Source organism: Scyliorhinus torazame, chromosome 9, assembly GCF_047496885.1.
Source record: "Scyliorhinus torazame isolate Kashiwa2021f chromosome 9, sScyTor2.1, whole genome shotgun sequence".
Taxonomy (NCBI): domain Eukaryota; kingdom Metazoa; phylum Chordata; class Chondrichthyes; order Carcharhiniformes; family Scyliorhinidae; genus Scyliorhinus; species Scyliorhinus torazame.
In genome coordinates this window covers 271775465-271792108 of record NC_092715.1, presented here as the reverse complement: position 1 = coordinate 271792108, position 16644 = coordinate 271775465, and the positions used below count along the sequence as shown (strand labels likewise).

The following is a 16644-nucleotide window of genomic DNA, read 5'->3' as shown; positions in this document are numbered from 1 at the left end:
AGGTGCATCGGGTGGGCAACGGGCAGGACAGGCTGTCAGCTCGCCATCCCAATCGCCCGGGCTGCAGCCTGGCCCATCTAGGCCAGGACGCCCCAGGAAACGGCCGCCAAAGGGATCCCGTGTCAGAGGGCAGGAATCACAGGAGTCCACCTCCAGTTCTGCTGTACCGTCTGGGGAACCACGTAGACGTAGTCAAAGGGCCCGCAAGGCCAAACAATTAGACACTGAGTAAGTTGGCACGGGTGCAGGGCACAGATGAGTTTTAGGGGCTAGGGCACGTGCATGAACTCCTTTGGTTAATAAAGTCAATGTTACACATACCGAAGCTGCCTTTGTGCTCTGTCCAAAGCATGCGGGGGTGTCATGTACGTTCAGCGCAAGTGTGCGTGTGAGGGGTGGTCTTACCTCAGCCCCAGGTGAGTCTGCCCCTTCCCCCTGGGCCGCCATCAACATCCCCCCGGGCAGAGGACGGGACCGTGCGCTGCAGTGTCACAGCCGCATGCAGGGATGGTCCGGGTGGATGGTGGTACTGTGGCCATGGGTCAGACATAGTCCAACGATGTGGAGCCAGGAGCTCATCGCAGGGCGGGTTGTCATCATTCTCCATGGCCTGCGATAGACACGCGTCCACCCGCAACTCTGTGAGCCCGGCCATTGTGCCGCAGGTGGATCGGCAATGGGGAGTGGGGGGGTGGTGTGCATGCGGGTGGGGTGGGTGGGGTTGGGGAGGGGGGGTGAGGGTGCTGAGTGGGTGGATGGGTGGGGGGTGTGGGTGGTCGGCTGTTGCCATGGTGTGCGGTCTGTCGCCGTACTACCCGATTCCCACGCCCATCTAGTCAGTGAAGCGGGCGGCTATCAGTCTGTCCCGTGCCCGCTGGGCCAGCCGGTAACGGTGGACAGCCACCCGCCTGTGTCTAGCCCGTCTGCCCTGACCATTGCCCCCATCCCCCTCATCTGGGGAGGACTGCGCCTCTTCCTGCTGCTCCTCCACTCCGCCCTCCTCTGCCTGCGGCACATCGCCCCTCTGCTGGGCATTGTTGTGCAGGACGCAGCACACCACAATGATGCGGCCGACCCTATCTGACCGATACTGGAGGGTGCCCCCAGAGAGGTCCAGGCACCTGAAACGCATCTTCAGCACGCCAAAGCACCTCTCGATCACTCCCCTTGTCGCTACATGGGCATCATTGTAGCGGTTCTCCGCCTCATTGCGTGGCCTCCGTATAGGCGTCATCAGCCACGATCGCAATGGGTAGCCCCTGTCGCCCAGCAACCAGCCCCTCAGCCGGGGATGGCGTCCCTCGTACATGCCGGTGATGGATGACCGCGACAACACGTATGAGTCGTGTACACTGCCTGGGTAACGGGCGCAGACGTGCAGGATCATCATGCGGTGGTCGCAGACCACCTGTATGTTCATCGAATAGGTCCCCTTCCTATTAGTGAACACCGCCCTGTTATCTGCAGGTGGCCGCACGGCGACGTGCATCCCATCAATCGCGCCCTGGACCATGGGGAATCCGGCCACGGCAGAGAAGCCCACGGCCCGGGCATCTTGGCTGGCCCGGTCCACAGGGAAGCGGATGAGGCTGTGCGCCATGGCATATAGGGCATCTGTCACTGCCCGGATGCACCGGTGCACCGTTGTCTGCGATATGCCGGACAGGTCCCCACTTGGTGCCTGGGATGACCCCGTTGCATAAAAGTTCAGGGCCACCGTAACCTTGACGGACACGGGGAGAGGGTGTCCCCCGCCAGTGCCACGCGGTGACAGGTGTGCCAGCAGGTGGCAGCTGTGTGCCACGGTTTCCTGCGTCATCCGGAGTCTCCTCCTGCATTCCCGGACCGTGAGGTCATAGAACATAGAACATAGAACAATACAGCGCAGTACAGGCCCTTCGGCCCACGATGTTGCACCGAAACAAAAGCCATCTAACCTACACTATGCCATTATCATCCATATGTTTATCCAATAAACTTTTAAATGCCCTCAATGTTGGCGAGTTCACTACTGTAGCAGGTAGGGCATTCCACGGCCTCACTACTCTTTGCGTAAAGAACCTACCTCTGACCTCTGTCCTATATCTATTACCCCTCAGTTTAAAGTTATGTCCCCTCGTGCCAGCCATATCCATCCGCGGGAGAAGGCTCTCACTGTCCACCCTATCCAACCCCCTGATCATTTTGTATGCCTCTATTAAGTCTCCTCTTAACCTTCTTCTCTCCAACGAAAACAACCTCAAGTCCATCAGCCTTTCCTCATAAGATTTTCCCTCCATACCAGGCAACATCCTGGTAAATCTCCTCTGCACCCGCTCCAAAGCCTCCACGTCCTTCCTATAATGCGGTGACCAGAACTGTACGCAATACTCCAAATGCGGCCGTACCAGAGTTCTGTACAGCTGCAACATGACCTCCCGACTCCGGAACTCAATCCCTCTACCAATAAAGGCCAACACTCCATCGGCCTTCTTCACAACCCTATCAACCTGGGTGGCAACTTTCAGGGATCTATGTACATGGACACCTAGATCCCTCTGCTCATCCACACTTTCAAGAACTTTACCATTAGCCAAATATTCCGCATTCCTGTTATTCCTTCCAAAGTGAATCACCTCACACTTCTCTACATTAAACTCCATTTGCCACCTCTCAGCCCAGCTCTGCAGCTTATCTATATCCCTCTGTAACCTGCTACATCCTTCCACACTATCGACAACACCACCGACTTTAGTATCGTCTGCAAATTTACTCACCCACCCTTCTGCGCCTTCCTCTAGGCCATTGATAAAAATGACAAACAGCAACGGCCCCAGAACAGATCCTTGTGGTACTCCACTTGTGACTGTACTCCATTCTGAACATTTCCCATCAACCACCACCCTCTGTCTTCTTTCAGCTAGCCAATTTCTGATCCACATCTCTAAATCACCCTCAATCCCCAGCCTCCGTATTTTTTGCAATAGCCTACCGTGGGGAACCTTATCAAACGCTTTGCTGAAATCCATATACACCACATCAACTGCTCTACCCTCGTCGACCTGTTCAGTCACCTTCTCAAAGAACTCAATAAGGTTTGTGAGGCATGACCTACCCTTCACAAAGCCATGCTGACTATCCCTGATCATATTATTCCTATCTAGATGATTATAAATCTTGTCCCTTATAATCCCCTCCAAGACTTTACCCACTACAGACGTGAGGCTCACCGGTCTATAGTTGCCGGGGTTGTCTCTGCTCCCCTTTTTGAACAAAGGGACCACATTTGCTGTCCTCCAGTCCTCTGGCACTATTCCTGTAGCCAATGATGACATAAAAATCAAAGCCAAAGGTCCAGCAATCTCTTCCCTGGCCTCCCATAGAATCCTAGGATAAATCCCATCAGGTCCCGGGGACTTATCTATTTTCAGCCTGTCCAGAATTGCCAACACCTCTTCCCTACGTACCTCAATGCCATCTATTCTATTAGCCTGGGGCTCAGCATTCTCCTCCACAACATTATCTTTTTCCTGATGAATACTGACGAAAAATATTCATTTAGTATCTCGCCTATCTCTTCAGACTCCACACACAATTTCCCATCCCTGTCCTTGACTGGTCCTACTCTTTCCCTAGTCATTCGCTTATTCCTGACATACCTATAGAAAGCTTTTGGGTTTTCCTTGATCCTTCCTGCCAAATACTTCTCATGTCCCCTCCTTGCTCGTCTTAGCTCTCTCTTTAGATCCTTCCTCGCTACCTTGTAACTATCCATCGCCCCAACCAAAACTTCACACTTCATCTTCACATAGGCCTCCTTCTTCCTCTTAACAAGAGATTCCACTTCCTTGGTAAACCACGGTTCCCTCGCTCGACGCCTTCCTCCCTGTCTGACCGGTACATACTTATCAAGAACACGCAGTAGCTGATCCTTGAACAAGCCCCACTTATCCAGTGTGCCCAACACTTGCAGCCTACTTCTCCACCTTATCCCCCCCAAGTCACGTCTAATGGCATCATAATTGCCCTTCCCCCAGCTATAACTCTTGCCCTGCGGTGTATACTTATCCCTTTCCATCATTAACGTAAACGTCACCGAATTGTGGTCACTGTCCCCAAAGTGCTCTCCTACCTCCAAATCCAACACCTGGCCTGGTTCATTACCCAAAACCAAATCCAACGTGGCCTCGCCTCTTGTTGGCCTGTCAACATATTGTTTCAGGAAACCCTCCTGCACACACTGTACAAAAAACGACCCATCTATTGTACTCGAACTATATATTTTCCAGTCAATATTTGGAAAGTTAAAGTCTCCCATAATAACTACCCTGTTACTTTCGCTCATATCCAGAATCATCTTCGCCATCCTTTCCTCTACATCCCTAGAACTATTAGGAGGCCTATAAAAAACTCCCAACAGGGTGACCTCTCCTTTCCTGTTTCTAACTTCAGCCAATACTACCTCGGAAGAAGAGTCCCCATCTAGCATCCTCTCCGCCACCGTAATACTGCTCTTGACTAGCAGCGCCACACCTCCCCCTCTTTTGCCTCCTTCTCTGAGCTTACTAAAACACCTAAACCCCGGAACCTGCAACATCCATTTCTGTCCCTGCTCTATCCATGTCTCCGAAATGGCCACAACATCGAAGTCCCAGGTACCAACCCACGCTGCCAGTTCCCCTACCTTGTTTCGTATACTCCTGGCATTGAAGTAGACACACTTCAAACCACCTACCTGAACGCTGGCCCCCTCCTGTGACGTCAAATCTGTGCTCCTGACCTCTATACTCTCATTCTCCCTTACCCTAAAACTACAATCCAGGTTCCCATGCCCCTGCTGCATTAGTTTAAACCCCCCCAAAGAGCACTAACAAATCTCCCCCCCAGGATATTTGTGCCCCTCAGGTTCAGATGTAGACCATCCTGTCTGTAGAGGTCCCACCTTCCCCAGAAAGAGCCCCAGTTATCCAAAAATCTGAAACCCTCCCATCTGCACCATCCCTGTAGCCACGTGTTTAAATGCTCTCTCTCCCTATTCCTCATCTCACTATCACGTGGCACGGGCAACAACCCAGAGATAACAACTCTGTTTGTTCTAGTTCTGAGCTTCCATCCTAGCTCCCTGAAAGCCTGCCTGACATCCTTGTCCCCTTTCCTACCTATGTCGTTGGTGCCAATGTGGACCACGACTTGGGGCTGCTCCCCCTCCCCCCTAAGGACCCGGAAAACACGATCCGAGACATCACGTACCCTTGCACCTGGGAGGCAACATACCAAACGTGAGTCTCTCACGCTCCCACAAAATCTCCTATCTGTGCCCCTGACTATAGAGTCCCCAATTACTAATGCTCTGCTCCTCTCCCCCTTCCCTTCTGAGCAACAGGGACAGACTCCGTGCCAGAGGCCCGTACCCCATGGCTTACCCCTGGTAAGTCGTCCCCCCCACAAGTATCCAAAGCGGTATACTTGTTTCTCAGGGGAACGACCGCAGGGGATCCCTGCACTGACTGTTTTTTCCAAGTCCCTCTTACAGTTACCCACCTATCTCCAATCTTTGGTGTAACTAATTCCCTGAAGCTGCTATCTATGACCCCTTCTGCCTCCCGAATGATCCGAAGTTCTTCCAACTCCAGCTCCAGTTCCCTAACTCGGTCTTGGAGGAGCTGGAGATGGCAGCACTTCCTGCAGGTAAAATCAGCAGGGACACTAACTGCATCCCTCACCTCAAACATCCTGCAGGAGGAACATTGCACTCCCTTCCCTGCCATTCCTCTAACTTTCTACCAAGATCTGGCTAACAACTAAATTAAATTTTTATAAAAAATAATAATAATATTTGGTACTTACCTCAGACCAATGGGTTTTATTATTAGGTTAGAGGAGGAGGGCGGGTGGGAGACACTACACGTGTAGTGTCTCGGGTTTCCTCTCCACCAGAATTTATTGGTGAGGGTCTTCCCAGACGTCCGCGGGTCGACTTCCTGATCCCGCCTAAAAAACTAATTTTAAAAAAAAGAAAAATTCTCAGCTCCTGCTGAAATTGACTAACCAGCCAGCTCCACTCCCGCCGAAATCGACTGGCCTGCCCCTGCAAAGACAAGTGCTTTTAAAGGTTGACTTACCTCCCAGCAACCTCCTTCCGCAGTGCTCCCGCTGAAACTGACTCACCAGCTGTTCTCCCGCCGAAATCGACTGGCCTGCCCCTGCAAAGACAAGTGCTTTTAAAGGTTGACTTACCTCCCAGCAACCTCCTTCCGCAATGCTCCCGCTGAAACTGACTCACCACTCACCAGCTGTTCTCCCGCCGCCGAAATCGACTGGCCTGCCCCTGCAAAGACAAGTGCTTTTAAAGGTTGACTTACCTCCCAGCAACCTCCTTCCGCAGTGCTCCCGCTGAAACTGACTCACCAGCTGTTCTCCCGCCAAAATCGACTGCAAGGTCCTGGTATGACTGCCGGGGCCGGTACACACGGGGCGCCCTCGGGTGCCTCCGTTGCTGTGGGGCCGCGAAGTCCTCCTCCCCCTCCTCGTCCTGTCGGTCAGGTGTCCCTCCAGCCTGGGCGGCTGCCGCCTGCCCCTCTGCGGCAGCCTGCGCCGCCTCTCTGGCATGCTCCTCCTCCTCCTCCTCCTCATCCAGGGCAACATAGACATTAGCGGCTGCCGCCACGGCGGCCAACATCGCTGGATGATCGGAAAACATGACGGCCTGGTTGGGGGGGGGGGGGGGGGGGGGGGGGGGGCGGGAACGACGACATGTCATCATTGCCCATATCCCCTCCTCCCCCCAGCCAGGTGGCATGGACCGCACTGTTGGAGGCTGGCACCTGGCCAGGTGGACCAACTCACTTGCCCTCGCATCCCCCTCCCCGGCACGGACCCCCCATCCCCCTCCCCGGCACGGACCCCAACCTCCTCCCCGGCACAGGCCCCACATCCTCCTCCCCGGCACGGACCCACCATCCTCCTACCCGGCACGGACCCCATCCTCCTCCCCGGCACGGACCCCATCCTCCTCCCCGGCATGGACCCCCCCATCTTCCTCCGCGGCACGGACCCCATCCTCCATCCTCCTCCCCGGCATGGCCTCCCCCCACCATCCTCCTCCCCTGCACGGACCCCCCCATCCTCCTCCCCGGCACAGGCCCCCCATCCTCCTCCCCGGCACGGACCCCATCCTCCTCCCCGGCATGGACCCCCCCATCTTCCTCCGCGGCACGGACCCCATCCTCCATCCTCCTCCCCGGCATGGCCTCCCCCCACCATCCTCCTCCCCTGCACGGACCCCCCCATCCTCCTCCCCGGCACAGACCCCCCATCCTCCTCCCCGGCACGGACCCCCCCATCCTCCTCCCCGGCACGGAAATTCGTCAGGCGCCGACCTAGCCCCTCATTGTTGGGGCTCGGCCCCCAAAGATGCGGAGCATTCCGCACCTTTGGGGTGGCGCGATGCCCGTCTGATTTGCGCCGTTTTGGGCGCCAGTCGGCGGACATCGCGCCGTTTCCGGAGAATTTCGCCCCAGATTCTTAATTCTATTTTTTGTTTGCACTGAATTCAAATTTTCAAACTGTTGGAGAGATTTAATGTGGATAATTTGATTTAGGCCTCTAGATTCCTAGACCAGCAACATAACCACTGCATAACTGCACCTTATAGATGGCAGTAGAGTGGAGGAATGGGAGAAAATATGGAAATGATTGTGAAATCAAATAATGGGACTTTGAGGCAGAATGCTGAGAATTCAATGCATTGTGGTTCACTCAGAGCTGGGCAGACTGATGGGAGCTGGGACTAGGGACACATCGGCAGCTAGCAGGAGTCAAATCAAACACCTTTTCAATGAATAGTGGAGCAGGCTCGAGGGGCTGAACAGTCTCCACATGGTCTTATGTTCCTATTTGTTTTAACCGCCACTAACCCAAAGGAAATTTCAACACATCCATCACTTGCCATGCTATTTGACCACCTGTCCATCATCAGTCAGTTGTAGTGGTAGAGAGATAAACTTAAATTTCATCACATGGGAAAGTTTGATGATAAATGAGAAGGGGCAAAGTGTGGAATTTTTTCCACAAAGAAGTCAAAGATGCCATTGAAGAAAATGCCGCGGTTGCATTTAAATTGGAACCAGGAGACAGTAGATATGTTCAAAGACTTCCGAACGGACCATCAATTTGGACTGCATTGCTGTGTAACATTGGGACAATGTTGAATTATTTGAAAGCAAATAACTGGGAACTTCTGTAAAGGTCATGGAAACGACATGATTTGCCTCCAGTTTACCGAGAGGAATGCCTGGGATTTTCAGATAAATTCTGTGGCTGGAGGGACCCATGTTTGAGCAAAACAATGCTTTTCCTGCTCCAGGCAGAATTTGCAGGGACAGCGAAAAACAATTGAGAGATGATACAAGCATTGTAATTGTCAAACTAAATGTGCATAGAACCAAAGAAATGAGGGGTGATGTGATCCTTTTCCGACTCGCTCTCAAAATCGGAGGCAGTCAGGGCTCATTGCCATCTGATTATCTGCCTTCAATGCAAGTCATTCTGAACAGCCAATTCCCTGGAGGAATTCACCTGAGGAAGGAGCAGCGCTCCGAAAGCTAGTGTTTGAAACAAACCTGTTGGACTTTAACCTGGTGTTGTAAGACTTCTTACTGTGCTCACCCCAGTCCAACGCCGGCATCTCCACATCATGGCTACCATCGACACCGCAAACAGTCAATTAGCCAGCAGAGGTCAAACATCAGCTCCTGGCTATGCTTATTGTGGACAAAGCCAATGTTTTAATCAGTCGATACTGATAATTCAATGAAATGTACTATCCTTGAGTCATAAATTCTTAAAGTAGCTGAATCTCCCTTTTCATGAAGAATTCATGAACCTGTGACTTACCCAAAACATGACAATACCCAGACTCAGCCAAGGATAACATTCTGAAGATTTGCAAGAAAGGGTTTAAAATGGCCATCCAAATTTTGGTCTATTAGAGTTGATGATGGGACTTTAGATCGCTCTGTGGGATTTTAAACAAAGCCTATCGTGATGCAAAAAACAAGGTCTCTCTGGACGAGAATTCAATTCAGATGCCTTTAGAATAATCTGTGCTTATTTTCCATCCAAGCACAAGATACGGGCATCATCTGCAAAGCCAGCACATATGACCCATTCCCAATTGCCCTTGAAAAGGTGGTGAGCTGCCTCTTGACCAATCAGGAGATAATGAGACACTTCAGAGAGGTGTTAACCACATTGGTGTGGGTTTAGAATCAGATACAAGTCAGATTCGATAAGGATGGCAGATGTACCTCCGTTAAGTGCAGTAGCAAACCGGATGGCATCTTTCCTGTCTAAGGAACAATGGGGTTACTGTATTGAAAGGCATCAATGAAACTTGAATTAAGATGTGGAGATGATCTGAAGATTTAAAGAACTCAAAAACTGCGTCACATGAAGCAATACCAAAGCTGAGTCGGCCACTGCTTTAGGAAGAGCAATGTGTCTTAAGCTGGCATCAGTGCTCAACACTCAGCTTAAACCTTGCTCTATTTTGGGAAATGTTTGGAAGAGCTTTCTTTCAGCAGTCGAGACAGAGATGAACTCCAGAAAGCAATGAAGTCATCCAACACCTAATAGGCTGCTTGTCAGAATCTGACACTGACTGGGTGAGTTAAATGGGAGTCCTTCAACAAACTATGAAAACAGCCCTAATCAACAGATCTCGACAGAAGCACTTTACATAAAAAGTAACAATTTGCTCCAAAACTGAACACTGGATGCTGATAACTCCAGAACTCAATCAGTCTGCAGTCTTTGGCGTGTTTGACTGCACCATCGTCCTGCAACACCTGAGCTGCACTGTCTTGGCTCCATTCCCATCTATCTACTTGTAGCCAGTGAATCATTTGCTCCCCTTCCTGTTCCTGTGGTGTTACCTCTGGACTCCCCCAAGAGTCTGTAGGTTCCCAAGGATCCTCCAAGTGCATGGTCCCCTCCTATTTCTCATCACAAGGCTGTCCGTCAGTGATATATTCTGACAATACTGCATCATTGTTAATGTGTACCCAACAAAAGCCGTCGCTGCCTCACCATCACATCTCTCAATCCTTGACCATTACTAAATTATCAGGCTGCTTGTCTGACATACAGCATTGGGGAAGCAGAAATTTCCTTCAATTAAATTTGGGAATTTAGAAATTATGGCCTCTGGTCCCCACCAAAAATGCCATTCCTTAGTTACGAACTGTTACCATGGCGTCATATTTAACCAAAAAGAGCTTGCGGCTGCATATCTGCGTCATTAAAGACCACCCTTTTCTATCTTTGTAACATTGCTCAACTCTGCTCCTACCTTTGCTCATTTGCTGCTGAAACCCTCAATCATGCTTTTATTAACTCGAGACTTCACTACTCCAATGTACAACTGGTCAGTCTCTCACATGGACGGCACTGGCTTCACAGTGCCAGAGTCCCAGGTTTGATTCCCGGCTTGGGTCACTGTCAATGCAGAGTCTGCATGTTCTCCCCGTGTCTACGTGGGTTTCCTCCGGGTGCTCCAGTTTCCTCCCACTAGTCCTGAAAGACGTGCCTGCTAGGTGAATTGGACATTCTGAATTCTCCCTTTGTGTACCCGAACAGGTGCCGTAATGTGGTGACTAGGAGCTTTCCACACTAACATCATTGCAGTGTTAATGTAAGCCTACTTGTGACAATAAAGATTATTATTATTACATTCTACCCTCTATCATCCAAAACTCTGCTGCCCCTGTCCTAATTCGCACCTAGTCCTGTTCACCCTTCCCGTCTCTGCACACTGACCTATACTGGCTCCCAGTTAAGCAGCACTTTAAATTAAAAGTTTGCATCCTCGATTTCAAAGCCCTCCATGGCCTCACGCACCGCTATTTCACAACGCTCCGCGACCTCGGCACTCTTCTAATTCTGGCCTCTTGAGCACCCCGGATTTTAATCACAGCATCATCAATAGCCATGACTTCAGTTTTCTAGGCTTGCAGCTCGGCAAGTTTCTCTGTAATCTCTCTGCCTTTCTTTCCTTCATAAAGACAGATCATCCGCCTTAATATTCCATGTGGCTCAGTGTGAAATTTTGTTTCATAATGCAAAGTGACCTGGGACGTTTGATAACATTAAAAATGTTATATTCACATAAGTTGTTGTTGGTACAACACTTTTACAAAAATTATCAAGTGGCTTTCTCAGAAAACTGTCAGCCTCTGACACGATTATAAACCATGTTACTTCGTACACCATGAAAAATCTCTGCGATATACTTAGATTTTGTATTCACAAGACAGGAATATATGAACTTTAAGACTTGTCGGTCAAGGGTAGACTCTAATATATTCACCACCTGCGGTGCTGTACTCTGGGAAATACAGTTTACTATTTTCAATAAGCTAAAACAGCTCTGCTGTAACACATGTGCAATAATAACTTCTCTAAGGAATGTTATAATTGTTTCCTGCACCTTCTTTAATGACTGCTCAATCTTTCCTTTTGTCTTGGTCTTGGGCGTGCTGCATTTCACTCCTTCATCTTCAGCAAGTCTGAGAAGAAGTTCTGATTGGAATGAATAGTAAAATGTCATTAGAATCCCCTTTGAAACAGAACAACTATTTTCACAAAAAAAAAGGATGTTCCTCCTTTCAAATAATTAATGTCTCTTTAGGTTAGTCTTTTTCTTGGTTAAGAAAAATGCAAGTTAAAATTCTAGTTGTGCCTTTAAGAGGAAAGGAAAGGTTTAAAGGATAAAATGCTCATTAACTGAATGGAATAAAATGATGAGCTGTTTCAGTGAAATGTACTGACGTGCAGTGCAGTCAATTTACAGAGGTTCAGATAGTGCGAAGTATCGGAAATTCCTTCAGATCAATACCATTGTAAATCTGAAGCAAATCCTGCCTCACAAAAACCGTTCTGTATAGTACGATAGTTGATGTGAGTGCACAATAGTTTTGACTATTTTTACAATCAAAAAATTTCAAAAGAGAAAAAAACATGGGGCGGGATTCTCCGCTGCCCGGTGGCGAAATCGTAATCGGCAATCGGGCAGAGAATTGATTCCGATGCTGGAATCGGGGCCGGAGCCGGTTTGCGATTCTCCGCCCCCTCCAAACCAGCGTCATCGTGACGCGCCTCATTGGCCGGCCCACTCGCAATGCTCCAGCCGCGATGGGCCGAGTTCCTGACGGTGTGGGATGTGTGGTCTGATCCGGCGTACCGGCTGCAGATTGTGTCCAGCACCGCAACACTTGGCCGGGATCCAACTGTCAGGGCAGTGGCCGGGGAGTAGCCAGGGAGTGGCCGGGGAGTAGCCAGGGAGTGGCCGGGGAGTAGCCAGGGAGTAGCCAGGGAGTGGCCGGGGAGTAGCCAGGGAGTAGCCAGGGAGTAGCCAGGGAGTGGCCGGGGAGTAGCCAGGGAGTGGCCGGGGAGTAGCCAGGGAGTGGCCGGGGAGTAGCCAGGGAGTGGGATATGGGGTCGCGGTTGGCACGTTAGGCTTCGCACAAGGCTGGCGCCATGTTGTATACTGATTCTCTGGCCGTATTCGCCACGGTCGGCGGGTGTTTCAGTCGGCGCCGGTGCTGGTCCCTCACCGGTACCGGAATCAGTGTGGGGTCAGCCCAAATTTCCTGTCGTGAAAGCCGATACATTCTGCGCTGGCGTCAGCGCTTAGTCTCCAGAGGGAAGAATCCAGACCATGGTCAGTGGATCAGGAATTTAAGAATCAGAGGCAACATAAGGAAAATCATTTTAAAGCAATGAATGGTTAGGATTTAGGAATACACTGCCTGAGGGGATCGTGGAATAAGAAATTGGAAAAATAGTTGAAGGAGAAAATAATTGCAGAGTTCTGGAGCAAGTGCCAAAGACGTGGACAAACTAACTGGACTGTTATCCAAAAGAGCCTCCATCACAGACTCCAAGGGCTGAAAGGCTTCCTTCTGTGACGGTATGGTAGCACAGTGGTTAGCGCTGCTGCTTCTCAGAGTCAGGGACCCGGGTTCGATTCCGGCCTCGGGTGACTGTGTGGAGTTTGCACCTTTTCGTGGGTTTCCTCTCACAATCCAAAGATGTGCTGGTTAGGTAGATTGGCGACGCTGAATTACCCCTCAGTTTCCAGGGATGTGCAGATTATGTGTCGGCGATAGGGCAGGGGAGTGGGCCGAGGTCGGGTGCTCTTTTGGAGGGTTGGTGCAGACTCGCTGAGCCAAATGGCCTCCTTCTGCACAGCACGGATTCTATAGATTGTGCCAAAATATTCTTTAATTCTACAATCAAGCGCTATTATTACTGAAATAGTTCTTCACTAATTATTTAAACTGATATGGCAAGGGGGTGGGAACCGGAGCAGCAGGCCAGCAAGTGTAGAGACTGGGGAAGAGCTTGAGACTAAGACAAATATCACAAAGAGGGAGAGCAGGCAGTGGGAGGTCGCTGAGCTCAGTGGGTCTGGAGGTCTGGAGTCCATTTGCTGTAACGCAAGAATCACAACAGGTAAGAGGGAAGCACTTAGAGCTTGGATTAATGTGGGGAATTATGATATTGTTGCAATTACGGAGACATGGTTAAAGCAGGGACAGGGCTGGCAGCTTAACGTTGCGGGATATCGATGTTTTAGATGAGACAGACTGGGAAGCAGAAAGGGTGGGTGAGTTGCATTACTGGTTAGGGAACATATCACAGCTGTGATGAGGGAGGATATCTTGGAGGGATCCTGCCGTGAGGCATTATGAGTGAGCTCACAAATAGGCAAGGTTCAATCACAATGTTGTGGTTGCACTATATTATAGGCCAACAGCCAGTGGGATACAGAGCAACAGATATGTAGATTCTGGAAAGATGTGAAAATAGCAGGGTTGTTGTGGTGGGTGATTTTAGTTTCCCCCATACTGACTGGGACTCCCTCAGTGCCAGAGGTTCGGATGGAGAGCAATTTGTTAGGTGTGTCCAAGAGGGTTTTTTGAAACAGTATGTTGATAGTCCAACAAGGGAGGAGGCCTTACTGGACCCAGTATTGGGGAATGAGCTCGGCCAGGTGACCAAAGTTTCAGTAGGGGAACATTTTCAGAATAGTGATCATAATTCCATAAGTTTTCGAATACTCATGGATTAGGACAAGAGTGGTCCTCTCGTGAAGGTGCTAAATTGGGGCGAAGTTAACTACAGCAGAATTCAGCAAGAGCTGTAGAATGTGGATTGGGAACAACTGTTTGAGGGTAAATCAACATTTGATATGTGGGAGTCTTTTAGAGACCAGTTGATTAGAGTGCAGGACAGGCATGTCACTGTGAAAATGAAGGACAGAAATGGCAGGATTAGGGAACCATGGATGACAGGGGAAATTAAGAGACTCGTCAAAAAGAAAAAGGAAGGATGGCACAGCGGCACAGTGGTTAGCACTGCTGCCTCACAGTGCTAAGGACCCGGGTTCAATCCCGGCCCCGGGTCACTGTCCGTGTGGAGTTTGCACATTCTCCATGTGTTTGTGTGGGTCTCACCCCCACAACCTAAAGATATGCAGGTAGGTAAATTGGCCATGCTAAATTGCACCTTAATTGGAAAAATAAATTGGGCCCTCTAAATTAAAAAAAAAAAGAAAAAGGAAGCATGCATAGGTTTAGGCAACTAAAATCAGACAAAACCTTTGGAGAACACAGGGAAAGTAGGAACAAATTCAAATGGGGAGTTAGGAGGGCTAAGAGGCCATGAGATGTCATTGGCAAGTGTAATGACCTCCAATCGGCATTATTGGTTGGCCAATTGGAGTATGAGCTCCCTCAATGATAGCTCATTGATGGGGCCCATATAAGCACCTGTGTAGGCTTTGTGAGGCAGTCTTAAGTTTTTTTGTTTTTAAAAAAATATATATTTTATTAAAGTTTTTCGATCAACCAAGAATTTTCCATTTTTACAACTTTGTAACAGTTTTTAACAGTTTGATCGTTTTTAAAATAATATATTAACTAACGGCAAGTGCCAACACAAATAAAAAACAGAAAGAAATAGTAACATTGAGAAGATAAATATGAACAACAATTATGTAACAACACACAAAAAAACCCCAAAGACCCGAATGCACCCTCCCCCCTCCCCCCCCCCCCTTCCCCCCTCCCCCCTGGGTTGCTGCTGTTGTCTTTCCTATTTTCCCTTATCGCTCTGCGAGATAGTCGAGGAACGGTTGCCACTGCCTGGTGAACCCCTGAGCCGAACCTCTTAGTGCGTACTTTATCCGCTCCAATTTTATAAACCCTGCCATATCGTTTATCCAGGCCTCCACACCCGGGGGCTTAGCTTCTTTCCACATAAGTAGAATCCTTCGCCGGGCTACTAGGGACGCAAAGGCCAAAACATCGGCCTCTCTCGCCTCCTGCACTCCCGGCTCATCTGCAACCCCGAATATAGCCAACCCCCAGCTTGGTTCGACCCGGACCCCCACCACCTTTGAAATCACTTTTGCCACACCCACCCAGAGCCCGTGCAATACCGGACATGACCAAAACATGTGGGTGTGGTTCGCAGGGCTTCCTGCGCACCTCCCGCACCTATCCTCCACCCCAAAAAACCTGCTCAATCTTGCTCCCGTCATATGCGCCCTGTGTAGTACCTTGAATTGGATCAGGCTGAGCCTGGCACACGAGGACGAGGTATTTACCCTACTTAGGGCATCTGTCCACAGCCTCTCCTCAATCTCTTCCCCCAGCTCCTCCTCCCATCTTCCTTTCAGTTCCTCTACCATCGTCTCCCCCTCGTCTCTCATTTCCCTGTATATATCGGACACCTTACCGTCACCCACCCATGCCCCCGAAATCACTCTGTCCTGGATCCCTTGCGCCGGGAGCTGCAGAAATTCCCTTATCTGTTGCCTCACAAATGCCCTCACTTGCATATAACGAAATGCATTCCCAGGTGGCAACCCGTATTTTTCTGTTAGTGCTCCCAGACTCGCGAATGTCCCGTCCAAGAACAAGTCCTTCAGTTGCGCAATTCCTGCTCGTTGCCAAGATTGAAATCCCCCATCTATCCTTCCCGGGACGAACCTGTGGTTGTTCCATATCGGGGACCACACTGAGGCCCCCGTCACTCCCCTATGTCGTCTCCACTGCCCCCAAATCTTCAGAGTCGCCACCACCACTGGGTTTGTGGTGTACCTTTTCGGGGAGAACGGCAGCGGCGCCGTTGCCAGTGCTTTTAAGCTAGTTCCCCTACAGGACGCCATCTCCAGCCTTTTCCACGCCGCTCCTTCTTCTTCCCTCATCCACTTACATATCACAGACACTTAGCGGCCCAATAATAATCACTCAGACTCGGCAGTGCCAATCCCCCTCTATCTCTACTGCGCTGCAGGTACCCCCTCTTTACCCTTGGGGTCTTTCCGGCCCACACACAGCTCATGATGCTCCTGTCCACCTTCTTAAAAAAGGTCTTTGTAATCAGTATGGGGAGGCACTGAAACACAAAAAGAAACCTCGGGAGGACCACCATTTTAACCGCCTGCACCCTGCCCGCCAATGAAAGGGGCACCATATCCCACCTCTTAAAGTCCTCCTCCATCTGCACTACTAGTCGCGTCAAGTTAAGCTTATGCAAGGTTCCCCAGTCCCTGGCCACCCGGATCCCTAAATACCGGAAATCTCTTGTTACCCT

The 16644-nt window shown here is 50.2% G+C and overlaps 1 protein-coding gene across 8 annotated transcripts in view; it reads right to left on the bottom strand.

Annotated features, from left to right (window-relative positions):
• cntln (centlein, centrosomal protein) overlaps positions 1-16644 on the bottom strand; it is a 725020-nt gene that overhangs the window by 382307 nt on the left and 326069 nt on the right. For all 8 annotated transcript variants that reach the window (XM_072517511.1, XM_072517513.1, XM_072517506.1 and 5 more), the window contains exon 15: positions 11468-11559. In XM_072517511.1, coding sequence (XP_072373612.1) covers positions 11468-11559 — 92 coding nt within the window. The remainder of the gene's footprint in view (positions 1-11467; positions 11560-16644) is intronic.